A 13,893-nucleotide genomic window follows, 5' to 3' on the forward strand; every position below is an offset into this window, starting at 1 on the left:
TGAAAAATAATTTTTCCAAGTTATTACTTCATATATTAAAATCAATAATATTTCTAATTTTATTAGCACTTAGCTACCAAAATTTTAAGAATTTTTAGTTGTTATTTAATATCTCAAAATTATTAATATTTTTAATTCTATTAACATTTGGCTATTAGAAAAATTATCCAAAGTAAAATTAAATTTTATTATTTAATTTGATAAAAATTCAAGAATTATATATATATATATATATATATATTATGTTTTGTTTCCAAAAAGTAATAAGGAAAGAAAAATGTTGCTAAAAAAATGATTTTCTCATATATTACTTTCACATGGAAAATATAAAAAAAAAAAATAAATATAATTAAAATTAGTTAGAAATTTATATATTTTAAAATTATTTATCTTTGTGTAATGAAATAAAATAAGAGAAATGAATTTAAAAAAATATATAAAAATAATTTATTGATTTTGAATACATATTTTATTTTCCACCGTTTTTTCTTTTATTCAATTTTTTATTTTTATTTCATTTCCCTTATATTTTCCGAGAATCAAACATAACCTCATGTTAGGAGAAAATATTTTAACCTTAGAAAACCAATAAAACTATTGTGTGCTATCAATATTAATTGTAGTTTGATCATTATCACCATTCAACAACTAAAAACCAAATAACAACGACAATAATAATAATAATAATAATAATAAGTGTCAACAAATTGTAATAATAACAACATTTGTGGTGGAATTGTGCTACTTAAAAGGAGATATAATATTATGATGATGATGATGATGATGATGATGATGATGATAATAATAATAATAATAACAATGATAATGATAACATTTTTCATAAAATTGTGCTATGGTAAAGGAAGGCATTGTATGTTGGGACAAACTCTTTTATTCCATCCTTTGCAGAAACACACTTGGTAAAGTAACTGTGAAGTGTAATTCACTGATGGAATCGCCCTTTTTGGCATATTAGGGGTGGTAGAAGAGCTAGTAATATTGATTGAAGAAAAGGGAAGAGACAAATTTCGTCTTTGAATTTGATTATTGACAAAAGAAGATATTTTTCCTCTTAATTCAAAAGGATAAAAGACCATTTCATTTTGAATGACCTAAAAAACTTGGGCATGAATGTTGGCATTGACAAATGTTCTATGCCAGCGCTTTCTTTAATTAGTGATTAAATGCACTCGGCGCAAGATTGGGCTGCGCACCGACAAACATATCCTAAGGTAATTTGGCATTACCCAGATAATTACCATGTGTCAGGAAGATGTCCCAGTTGTATAATTGAGACTGAAGTGCCTTCAATCTTAGTGGGGACATCACTCATCTTCCTATCGTCTTTTGGGATTACTTGCATCGACAGAAACCAATCCTTACCACGGTCCACTCCATCCTTCATCCGAAAGTCTTAATCTTCTTTTTCTGTCTTTTCCTACAACCTGAGCGAGCATTTGGGATTGTGTTCCCCACCATAAAGCCTTACGTTGTTGCTGTTGGTCGTATTACTCGCTTCATCTTCAAGCCATTCATCATGTAACCTAAACGGCTAAACCTCAACTACCTCCATTTTGCCAGCAGTGTTGTAAAATCAACTACTTTTAAAATAACAATGTGTCGGTACATAAATATACAAAGGTAGCAGTTAAAACCAAGTTTTCACAAAGGGAAGAAACCAGCCAGGCTCATAGCCAACTGTCAGTCCAATCTCTCACCCTCAATTTCGACAAAAGTAGGACCGCTATTTGCGGTGACAAAGGTGGGTGTGTCCCTGCTTGTTACCCTATCATATTCAACGGTTGCCATCTCGCCTATATGGATACACTTTACTATTGGAGTCAAGGTCTGTATGCCATGTGGCGATCTGCCACTGGATTTAAGTCAAAGCTGGAAAAAAAAAATTAAAATAAGCCTAGTTGTATTTATTAGTTGCTAATAAGAACTCAAAAACCTCGGTGTAGAATTTGAACTTCAAATTTCTTCTCCACATTTTCTCTCACCTCCTCTCGCTTTCAGGCTGCATTTTGCTCCTCCGATTCGGTGCTGCGTTTACTTTACACCTAAAATCGGGCCGGTAACTTGCTTTTTCTTTTCCTTTCTTTCACAAAGCTTGTTATGTTATCAAATTACTTGCTGTTGGGTTGCTTCGCTTTCATGGGAGAAAAAGAAATGAAAATGCGGAATTTCACCACGAGTTTTTCATTTCTTTTCTCTTCTTTTTGTTTCTGAAACGGGTTTTCGGCATTCGAACGGAACGTTTCATCCGTTTCTGCTTGCTGAATTTTCTGTATAATGTGTTTGGATCTGTTTGGGTTTGATTTACTTGAATTTGAGGTCAAATTATCTCTTATCGACTCGATTGCAGCGACCTCCCCTGGTACAGTATCCGATTCCTTGCTACTTTGTGATTTTGTTCCAATCTAGCCTCAGGTTGGTTGCCGAGAAAATTTAGGAGAAGAGAAAGAAAGGAAAGAAAATAAATTTTGAATATCTATATTTAATGGTTTTTTTTTTTTGGTTTCAAAATTAAAAAAAAAAGAAAAAAGAAAAAAAAAAATCAACGTTTATAAGTCAGTTGAGTGGAGGCTTCGTCTTTCCCATAAGAAATGATGAGAATTTCAAGAGTTAAAATCTTAACTTTTTAACCTTTTTTTACCTACATTTTCTCGGCAACCAAACGGAATGTTAGGGTTGTGTTTTTTCAATTTAAGATCTGAGTTACAGTGTTGTGGCCCCCACCCAGAATAGAGGTTCCTCCTGACTTTTGGTGAACTGTTACTGGATCTTCTCGCACATGTATAGTCATCATTGAATATAATATATCAAACATAGAAAAAAATTGGTTGATATGTACTCCCTCCATTTAGACCTTCTAGGTTAGATGTGGACTTATAATTAATTCTTTATTGTTGCCTTTGTAAATATATAGTGCAGTGGGTATAGCTCTTAGAAGCTTTTCCAGCATCTGCTTTATTTTATTATGGTTAGTATGCGTTTGTTACATGAATGGTTCTCATTTTATGTGGCTTAATTGCGTCCTTGTTTGTTTAGATTCACTTTAAAGAAATTTACTTATAAAGCATACATGAAATTATTCAAATTTCCCCTTCTTAGTTGCTTAATTGTTATTTCATTGTCAGTTTAGCTACAGAAGTGATAAAACTAATTACTTATTTCTAGCCTGCCCAAAAGGCATTCTTTAGTTTCAGAAGAGCCACTGAATGACCAAGTGTTAGGTTAATAAAGTTGGTAGGGCTTTAACCCAAGTTGACTTAATGTACATTTTTGGTCCATTTCCCAACTGCTTAAGTTTTTGGTTCAGTTGTTAGCATAGTATCAGAGCCTTGATTTATAGAAGGTCATAAGTTTGACTCTAATCATTGTTTCCTTCTCCCATTTATTAAGCTCATATGCAAAACCCAAAAGGGGCCACCCAAGTTGGTCTAGAGTTAGGGCTTTATTCTAAGTTAGCTTGAAATACATTGTTCCCTTAACCTGGCAATGGAAGTTTTTAGTTAATTGGTAACTTAGCAAGAGTTCGATAAAATTAAATGTACATCATCTTCTATAAAAGAAAATCGTAAAGAATTATCATCATTATCATGATTTCTATTATAATTATTATTTAGGGAAACAGATGTGGAGGAAGTATGATGACTATTATTTAGCAAAACAGATGCGGAGACCACTGAAAAAGAATCTCTATTAAGTAAGCATACGAAGAAATGAAGATGCATGCTTCGTAGACTGAATATGCTTGCAGTTATGGTGACATGAAGAATTTTTTGTTGTTAACTTGATTATCATGCTTTTTGTTAGCCTCAGCAATTAGGGAGATGCCGAATCATTGAAACCTGTAAAATCGATTTCATTTCCTTGGTGTAAATATTAGTAATTTTCATGTGGATTGGTGTTTTCTTGGTTTCAATTTTTGTTGAACTTAAAAAGACAGCGTAAAAGAAAAGAGGGACCTGGAAAAGGCTATCTATGCTCATACATCAAAGTGCTTTTTGATGAGGAAAATAAGCAGAGAGGGTACAAAATACACAATACAAATTTTACACAGTTTTAACATATTAGTGACTAGTCCAGTGGATAATATTTAGAGAAAGTTCAGTGTTCAACAATTACAGAATGACAGGTATGGAAAGCATATCTGATATCCACTTGAGCCATCACCACAAGTAATCCTAATTCCAATGACATAGGTAACTGGAACCCAGATAGGAGGATTTGGCAGTAGGGGGAGATGGGGGGTTGGTAGGTGAGATTGGATCAGATTTAAATTTGATAAAAATACTTAACATCTTCTCTGTATTTTGTGAGCACAGGAGGTTGAGATCTTGGAAAGCTGGGATCTAGGAAAGCCTAGACATATTTAATCAATGCATATTATACCTTTTACATAACATCTTCTCTGTATTTTGGGTGAACAGGAGGTTGGGATCTAGGAAAGCCTATAGATGCATTTAACCAACACATGGTATACCTTTCCTGAATCATGTTTGTGAATAGTCACTCTATGTAACATCACTTGTAGGCATCTGACTTCATTTTGAGATGATGGATTTTGCATCGGGTCCTTTCTTATCATTAAGTTTTAAGTTTTTGGGATGCAGTTTCTTTTTGGCAGTGCTTTGGCATATTGATCATTAACTGATCCTTTTCACTTACATGGTTTTTCTGTAACCCTTTTAGTTTACAGGACGTCCCAGGCAAACCCATATATTTTTGTGAAGGCTAACTGACTTGATCTACAGTCTGGCAAATCGGTTCCCATTTCAGATGCTTCCTTGTGGAGTCCTTTCAGAATTCATGAGCTTTGAATGGTCAATCCAGAAGGATATGTTTGCAAAACAGAGTAATTGGTTCAGTCAAACAGTGGACTAAGAATTGAATCATCTGAAAGTTTTACTGCCAAGAAGTGGACAACTGCATTTTATAGTGGTTCATTTTGGGAGTCTTTTAAGAGTTTGCTCCACATATCTTTGTTCTCTTGTTTATTGCTGCTTGACTTTCTGAACATTTATGAAGGGTTAAATTCTATAATCTCACTGACATCTGATGGCCAATAGCTCATTGGTTCCTCTAAGCTCAATTGACACAAAATTCAGGCTCAAAGCTCTTTATGTGAATGTGTAAGTAGCAGAAATGAAGAAATGGTATGGTGGTGGTTTGATTGCATCCTTGTTTATGTTGCTGGTTCTGAGGTATGTTTTCATGAAAAATCCTATAAGTGACAGTTACCTTACAAGTCCATTCTCCTCCAATTCAACTAATCCCCTTGAATGGATAAATGCTGGAGTTCTACCAGTAGTTCAAAATCCAGAGAATGCTTCACAAGTGATTTCTGCTGATAGTATAGTTTCCAGTCTCTTTGGTCTGAGGAACATCTCTGATGAAGAGCAGCAATCTTTGCACACATGGGACCATTTGAAATACTTAATTAATCATGCTCAGGTTTTACCTAATGCATTAGAGGCTATTAAGGAAGCGGGAATTGCATGGACTAGCCTTTTGGCTTCGGTTGAAGAGGAAAAACTGGGGTATACTAATGAAAGTTCAGTTAAGAGAGCGAAAGAGAAACAATGTCCTTATTTCCTTAATAAAATGAATGCCACAGAACTTGGTAGTAATGGCTATAAGTTGGGGGTTCCTTGTGGGTTGACTCAAGGTTCCTCCATTACAATTATTGGCATTCCAGATGGTCTTCTTGGTAATTTTCGGATTGACTTAACAGGCGAACCACTTCCAGGGGAGCCTGATCCACCCATTATTTTGCACTACAATGTTAGGCTTCATGGTGATAAGATAACTGAAGACCCTGTAATTGTCCAAAATACCTGGACTATAGCTCATGATTGGGGTGAAGAGGAACGTTGTCCATCTCCTGCTCCAGACAAGAATAAGAAAGGTAGAGATGCCTGTTCATTTTGCGTTTTTCAAGGCATGGTGGATTTTACGTGTAGTTTGTAGCCTGACCATGTGTTTATTCAAGATGAATATTTGCATCTAATTCATGCATATTACACTTGTCCTGTTTCATGGCAATCAGTTTTGGTTTCTCCTTATCCGAATATTGTTCTTTTTATCATAGCGCAGATTTGGCACATGAGAATGTAATTCTATCTATCCTGTCAAATTGAAATTCACTGTGCCGAACTTGTTTAGGTAGAGTGGGAGGTTCTATTTGGCTTTAGACACTTTGACTAACCTCCCCTACTCAATACGATATCAAAACTAGTATTGAATATGAGCATCTTCACTTTGGGTAGAATGCAGTGTTCGCATCTCCTATTATGTTACTGAGTTTTGGTTATTTCTCAAGTGATTTTTTGTTTCTCTTATTACCTTTATTGGTTAGTTTCATGCATCCAGAGATACCATAATTGTTTATCTAATATTCTTTTTTTCTTCTCCATAAGTGCATCACATGGGGATATTTAATAGTTTTTATCATCTTAAGAGACTAGAAAAATATCTTGCTTATTATATCTAACATTAATTTATTTAGTGTTTATGTTGGGAAAAAAACTTTCATACCTCTTTCTTGATAATTTTGTTTTCCCTACACTTTTGAGATATGCTCATAGTTGTTAACATGTAAAATGTATTGTGTATTATTTTTTTATTTTTCTGTATCATGTATCATATCATGTCATATATCGTAAGTTTATATATATATATAGTGAAAATAAATAGAAAAAATATGTATATGTATGCATATATATTGGAAGTATAAAGTATAGAGTAATTTATAACCATAATTGTTAAAAACTTATGATACACAAAATGATACAATGATATAATATATTTTTAAAGGAAATTGATACATCTAGCAATGTGTATCTTATCTTACAATTTAACTTATGATACATATTCGATATATGATATAATGATACAATGATACATACATCTTCAACTATTTTCCATAATTTTTAAGAACAATCCAATTCATTTTTTTTTTTTTTTTGTTAAAAGAATGTATTATATTAATTGTTTAAAATGTACTAATAAATTAAAAATAGATCATAAAGAGGAGAAATAGGTAAAATGATTTATACAAAAAACTACATTCTTGTTGTCAAATGCTACATATATATGTCCTTATATATCAATCAACAATACACATGAGTGCATATGCCTAGTTAGAATTTGGAACTAAAAATCATAGCTAAAAATTCAAGAAGTTTAATTTTGTGGATATGTGATGAATTTATACATTAAAGTCATATTTTGTGAATTTGAACATTTCAAAACTTTAATATTGAATGTTTTAATATGATATGATATAATTTGACTTTTAGATCCTACTATCGTTCATAAAATTGGTTATATATTAATCTGTACTTCATACTTTCAATATATTTTTTCTATTTATTTTTCACCATATAAAACGACATTGGATACACAATATGATATGATAATGATACAAAAAATAGAAAAATGATACATAATGTGTTTTATTTTTTTGACAAGTAAACGCACAAAAATATATATATATATATATATATATATATATATATATATATATATATATATATATATATATATATGTATATATGAAGAGAGAAAAGGGCATCTTCAGGCTGATCCAAAGCATACAGGGTGTATACAAGAGGCGCCAAAAAGCATGAACAAAAAGAAGAGGGGATACAAAAAATCACCAGCCCTCATCTAGAACCCGACCAATCAAAAAAGTTGATTAAAGGAAGAGGTCCTTCATCTATAATCGACTTAGTCCAAGACCAAAAATTACATACAGAAGAATTTTTCATCTTATGAATCGAAAGCTCCTCATTTTCAAAAGCAATTCTATTTCTTTCCTTCCAAACCGCCCAAAAAAGACATAAGGGGGGCTGCCATTCACGCCTTACTACGCTTCTTGCCCATGTTGATACCATGCCAACCAATAAGGGTATCTCTAACCGAATAAGGAAGGGCCCACATCACTCCAAAAAGAGCAAACAATAACTCCCATAAAACTCTTGCCTTGGTGCAATGAATTAGAATATGATCAATAGACTTTTCTTCTGCACAACAAAGGAAGCATCTATTAGCTAATGTCCACCCCCTCTTTTTTAAGTTGATCCAAAGTTAACACCTTACCCCAAGAGGCTTCCCAAGCAAAGAAACCCACTTTAGTAGGAACACAAGGGTTCCATATGATGCTCTTTGGAAACTGAACAACACGTCTTGAATCTAGAGCATTGTAAAGAGATTTGACCGAAAAAATCCTGTCCTTGGTCTCTTTCCACAACACCCTATGTGTTTTATGAGTTAACAACTATGTTTATAACTAATTTCATGAAAGATAGTAGGATATAAAAAGTTAAACTATATCATGCCATATAAAAGATTGAACGGTAGGATTTTGAGAAGTTATTAAAATGCTCCCAAGTCTAACCAAGAATGTCCTAAAGGAGGAGGGGGTGACAAAAAATAATTTTACAAACACTTGCCAAGCATTATAAAATAAATTAAAACGCATTCAAGAACCTATATTTAAGAGTCTAGGGCTCACAAACAATCCAATTAAGGATTCAATCCTCTAACAATATATTTAGCAATCCTGAATCTTACTAAATTAACAAACATTCTCCAAACAAAAATATGCGCCTAGGGCTCACAAATAATCCAATTAGGGATTCAATCCCTTAACAAAGCAATCCCAAATTTCCTTAACAATATAAAGCAATCCTAAGTTTTACTAAAGGCAAAAAGGAAAACTCACAATCCTTTATCTAGATCCTCACCAATTAGAACTAAGTGGTCACTTGAACCAAGGACATTCAATCCTTTTTTGAGAGTAGGACTTGAACCAAGGACCATATGCTTCGCCTTCTTAAACCTAACCCAACGATGTTGATTTCCCTTAATTGAAAAGAAATATACATATCAGATACTCACTAACATTTCCTCATTAAGTTTACAAGAAATTGCCAAACCTAGGTTCTCACAAGTTCAATTTAACAAAATGAGTTTAATGCATAGTTTTATCACAAAAGCCACAAAAATAAACTTTCAAAATTTTTAATTGAAGTTTTAATTTTAAATTCTAACTAGACATGTGTACTTCTATGTGTTGTTGATATATATGTCTTTATGTGTCCAATCAAAAAAATATATATGTCTTTATGTGTTGTTTCTAAAGTTCCAACTTTTCATGTTTATTATTATTCCTTCCCAATTGAAAAAAAAATAAACTTAAAAAAAACCTAATATATTACATAAAACTTTTTTTTTTCACCAATCACTAGCATTTTCAATGTCAACATTCAAACCATTCAAATGAAAATTCCCTATTATTTATTACATGAATAAATTTACTTAACTTCCAATCTGGTCTTTGACAATAATAATATTACTTTTTATGTAGGATTATTTTACTCCTTTCTCCCTTTTATGATCAATTTCTAACCTTTTTGTACATTTAATCAATTAATATAATAATTCTCTTAACAAAAAAGAAAGCCATCCTGCCCTTTTATCTCTTCTTGCTTTTCTCCTCTCTTGTGTTTTCTAACAAACAACTTAGTATTAGAGCCAAACATCAGAATGGGTTTTGAGAATGTGCTGAAATATGCCTTCTACTTATTTACCTAATTGCAGTCGAGTTTTACCATATTCATTTTCCAGTTTCTTCTTTTTTTTCTCTGTAGACACCCAGTGCTGTCCTTTGCTTTTGCTGTTCTCTTCTCTTATTTTCTTTCCTACCAAAAAATCTGGTATTAAAGCCATCATGAAAATGGATTAGGAGAATGTTGTAAAATGAAATTACAAAAATAATCTTCATTCATATTTAACTAATTGCAGTCAAGTTTCACCGTATTCATTTTCCAGTTGCCTTCCTTTCATATCTTTTGTTAACTTCCACAAGTCCTGTTTTACATTACTTTCACTTACCATGCCCAATTGTTAGATAACTTTATTCTGTCTTACATATCAGTGGATGAGTTGGATCAGTGCAATGAGATAGTGGGTAAAGATGATAAGCGGGTTCTCATGGCTAATTACTATTCCAATGGTTCAAGGCGGCTTCCAATGGTTCAGGAAGCATCCAAAACCAGAAAATATTTTCCCTTTAAGCAAGGCTATCACTTTGTGTCAACATTTAGAGTGGGATCAGAGGGAATCCAAATGACGGTTGATGGAAAGCACATAACATCCTTTGCTTACCGAGAAGTAAGTTACTAATCTCATTTTTCTTTTTCAGTTGAGTTGCTTTTAGAATTTACAGAACAGGTTCCAGTTTGTTTGTCTTTATTTTCTTTCTCGTTTGCTTATCTGTTCAGAGTTTGGAGCCATGGCTCGTTAGTGAAGTTAGGATGTCTGGGGACCTGAACTTAATATCAGTCTTGGCCAGTGGTTTACCCACATCAGAAGATTTAGATCATATAATTGATTTAGAAGCACTTAAATCAGTTCCTCTCCTTCCTGAAAAACGGTTGGAGCTCTTCATCGGTGTTTTCTCTACGGCCAACAATTTTAAACGCAGGATGGCTGTTCGGAGAACGTGGATGCAGTATGCTGCAGTGCGGTCAGGGGCAGTTGCTGTGCGCTTTTTTGTTGGTTTGGTGAGCTTCACATGTGAATTGCTTTCTAGATTTTTGTTACAAAACTGTCATGTGGTCAGCATTTTGGTAATGATATCAAATTTTTGTGGTATCCACCATAAGAACAGTCTCACCATGGAGTTTATTATTGCAATAGGCTGTCTGATTTTCCAAACTTTGGCATATATCAGAACACTCTCTCTCATACACAGACAATTTCCTTAGAAAGGTTCATGGCAAAGTTACAGAGTCCTAAATTATCTGCTCAAATAAGGCAACACCCATTTGTTAGCCCCCGCACGCCCCCCTCCCCTCTCTCTCTCTCTCTTGTACACACAGATAATGTCATTAGAAATTCCTATGCTAAAGTCACATAGTCCTAAGTTATCTGCTTAAAAAAGGCATATATAACATCCTTAGGAAGTCTCAAGCTGAAGTTACAAGTCCGACATTATCTGCCCAAATTAGCGATACCCATTTGCTAGCCTCTGGCAGACAGATAATGTCATTAGAAAGTCTCATGGTGAAGTCACACAGTTCTAAATTATCTGCTCAAATAAGGCAATACCCAGTTGTTAGTGGTCCATTTTTATCTATCTGTTTTGTTTCTAAGCCTAGTATGTGAAAGATGGCTCTCAGCACTAAAAAAATGTTGGTTGCTTATATCAGAGCCGAGGCACTCAGATTCTATGTTGATTTTCATTATTATAAGAACCTTAGGTAGTATTTTTGTGTATAATAAAAGAAAATTTTCCAAGACTCTATTTCTATCTCTCTCACTCATACACACAAATAATGTCCTTAGAAAGTCTCATGGTGAAGTCACACAGTTCTAAATTAACTACTCAAATAAGGCAATACCCATTGGTTAGTGGTCTTTGACCTCTCTTTTGGTACCAGGCCAACTATGTTAAACTTAGAACTAAAAAAATGTTCATTGCTTATAGCAGAGTCCAGCCACTCAGATTCCATCTTTATTTTCATTACTATAAGGTCCTTTAGTTAGCATTGTTGTGTATGATTGAAAAACATTTTTGCAGGACTCTCTTCCTTTGGATTTTTATACCTTCTAGAACTCTGGTACAATCAAACAAAAGTTTGATGCATAGGCTTAGTTGTTGAAGCCTGTTTTTGATTTATTTATTTCTTTGTGTGAGTCTGTAGCCTATTTTGAGTTATTTATTTTCAATGAACTAAAACTTTGACATGTATTGCAGCATAAAAATAAAATGGTGAATGAGGAACTCTGGAATGAGGCACGGACATATGGAGATACACAGTTAATGCCTTTTGTTGACTACTATAGCATCATCACTTGGAAGGCTTTAGCCATCTGCATCTTTGGGGTAAAGTCTTGTCTCTTGCTTAAATGAGGACTATCCTTCCTTTGCCTCATTGACCTCATCTCTTAACAGACGGAGGTTGTTTCGGCAAAGTTTGTCATGAAGACAGATGATGATGCATTTGTTCGTGTGGATGAAGTGTTAGCTTCTTTAAACAGGATAAATGTGTCACATGGGTTGCTTTATGGTCTTATCAACTCAGATTCCCGACCTCATAGGAATACAGAAAGCAAGTGGTATATTAGCCCCGAGGTAACTTTCCTCTCAATTTATTAACTGAAATTCAAGATGTGTTTGTGACAACTTAGGTTTGTCACGGTTCTGGGTAGTGTGGGGTTACCCAATTGTAAAATAGGTCCTGCTGATTTCTAACACAGGATACATGTGTGTGCAGATTGCCTGGTCTAGATTTTTTTTTAACCTGAAAATTGATGATTAAATTTGTGTAACAACCTGTAATGCAAGACTCCACAGTAGATTACTGAGCCCTTGTTTTCTCCTTGTCGATGTAAAGAAGGCAACACTACTTTTTTGCTTTTAGTGCCACTGCAGGGACAGGCTACCTCACTGAATTGTATTTTGGGTACCTCATTGAATTGAGTTCATATATATGTGTGTGGAAATAACAAGGTTTTCTTTCCTTTTCTTTTTTTCCTTAGAACAACCTTCAATACTGAAAAAATATAAACTAAATAATTGAATTTTAGGAAAATAAGATCTTACATTTGGCGCCAATCCATTTATAATTGGATGAAATTTAGTTCATTTACTGATTGTGCATTTGGTTCCTTTTGTGGTTATCTCTAACTATTTTAGTAATAAATAACAAATAGCCTTGTCTCTTACTTTTCTCACTTTTTTCCCATTTTGTCTGCACTAATGAAGGAATGGCCTGAAGAGACCTATCCTCCCTGGGCACATGGTCCTGGTTATGTTGTGTCACATGACATAGCAAAGCAAGTCTACAAGAGATACAAAAAAGGTCGTTTAAAGGTATAATAGTCACTGATCTTGCTTTTTCCCTTCCAATCATAAACCATTTTTGACAGTCTACAATTGCAGCACTGGTCTGAACAGGAAGTCCTTTGCCAACAATGAAGCTAATTTCTATGGATATTGGCTCTTAAATCACATATCACATACAGGTTCACACATTTTTGAAATCTGAAAATATTAGTTCTTGATATTGCAGATGTTTAAGCTTGAAGATGTGGCGATGGGCATCTGGATTGCAGATATGAAGAAGGGAGGTATGGAAGTTTGGTATGAGAAGGAAGAAAGGGTCTATAATGAAGGGTGTAAGGATGGTTATGTTGTTGCTCACTACCAAGCTCCCAGGGAGATGCTGTGTCTATGGCAGAAACTTCAAGAAAAAAAACGAGCTCAATGTTGTGGCGAACCATAGGCATAGTCAGTTTACAATCTTGATGACAAATCAACTGAAGGATATAATTTTTTTTTTCTTTTTTCTAGTGTTTTAGATGTAGGAGGGGTTTGTTTCCAACATGGATGTATATTAGGAATTAGGAGTTAGGAATTAGGAGCTAGAGTCTGCATATAGGTAGTCAATCTGCTTGAGTTGGTGGAGATGCTGTGAATTTAAAATGGCATGGAGGAATTGTACCATATGTGAGAGAGCTGGTGCCAGGTACAGATTACACTATCAATAATAGAAGAGTCTGCACCCTATAATAGGATCTTAGAATTTAAAGGTCTTGATAAATTGCTGATTTTACATTCTTTTTGTTAATCTGAAAAGTTGATAATTGTTTGGCTTAATTTGCATCTGAACCTCTCGACTTGCTTTTGCTGGCTTGATGAGTACATTGAAGGAAGAGGGTACCAGTAATACTGAAATGTTTGTGCAGTATTCACCTCTTCATTTTCTCATATTATTAAGCAAAATTTACTCCAACTAATGTGAAACTAGTTATTAACCATTGGCCCTGAGATTTGTGTCAAGTTATCCCTTTTTCTCTCAGGAGTACATA

General features: G+C 33.8%; 1 protein-coding gene across 4 annotated transcripts; it reads left to right on the plus strand.

The window, feature by feature from the left end:
- Nucleotides 1-1,911: 1,911 nt before the first annotated feature.
- Nucleotides 1,912-13,681, plus strand: LOC100244775 (beta-1,3-galactosyltransferase GALT1). 4 transcript variants are annotated; one of them, XM_002269571.5, is made up of 8 exons: nt 1,912-2,077; nt 4,709-5,917; nt 9,953-10,188; nt 10,299-10,580; nt 11,777-11,905; nt 11,975-12,154; nt 12,788-12,895; nt 13,095-13,681. In XM_002269571.5, exons 2-8 carry the CDS (start codon nt 5,155-5,157, stop codon nt 13,305-13,307), a joined length of 1,911 nt encoding a protein of 636 aa, XP_002269607.1. In that variant the 5' UTR covers nt 1,912-2,077; nt 4,709-5,154; the 3' UTR covers nt 13,308-13,681. The 4 variants fall into 4 exon arrangements, with proteins under 4 accessions (XP_002269607.1, XP_010651966.1, XP_010651978.1 ...); XM_010653664.3 differs by having other exon boundaries at nt 1,936-2,077; nt 4,702-5,917; XM_010653676.3 differs by lacking the exon at nt 1,912-2,077 and adding an exon at nt 2,090-2,380.
- Nucleotides 13,682-13,893: the final 212 nt, after the last annotated feature.

Source organism: Vitis vinifera, chromosome 1 (genome assembly GCF_030704535.1).
Source record: "Vitis vinifera cultivar Pinot Noir 40024 chromosome 1, ASM3070453v1".
NCBI classification, from domain to species: Eukaryota; Viridiplantae; Streptophyta; class Magnoliopsida; order Vitales; family Vitaceae; genus Vitis; species Vitis vinifera.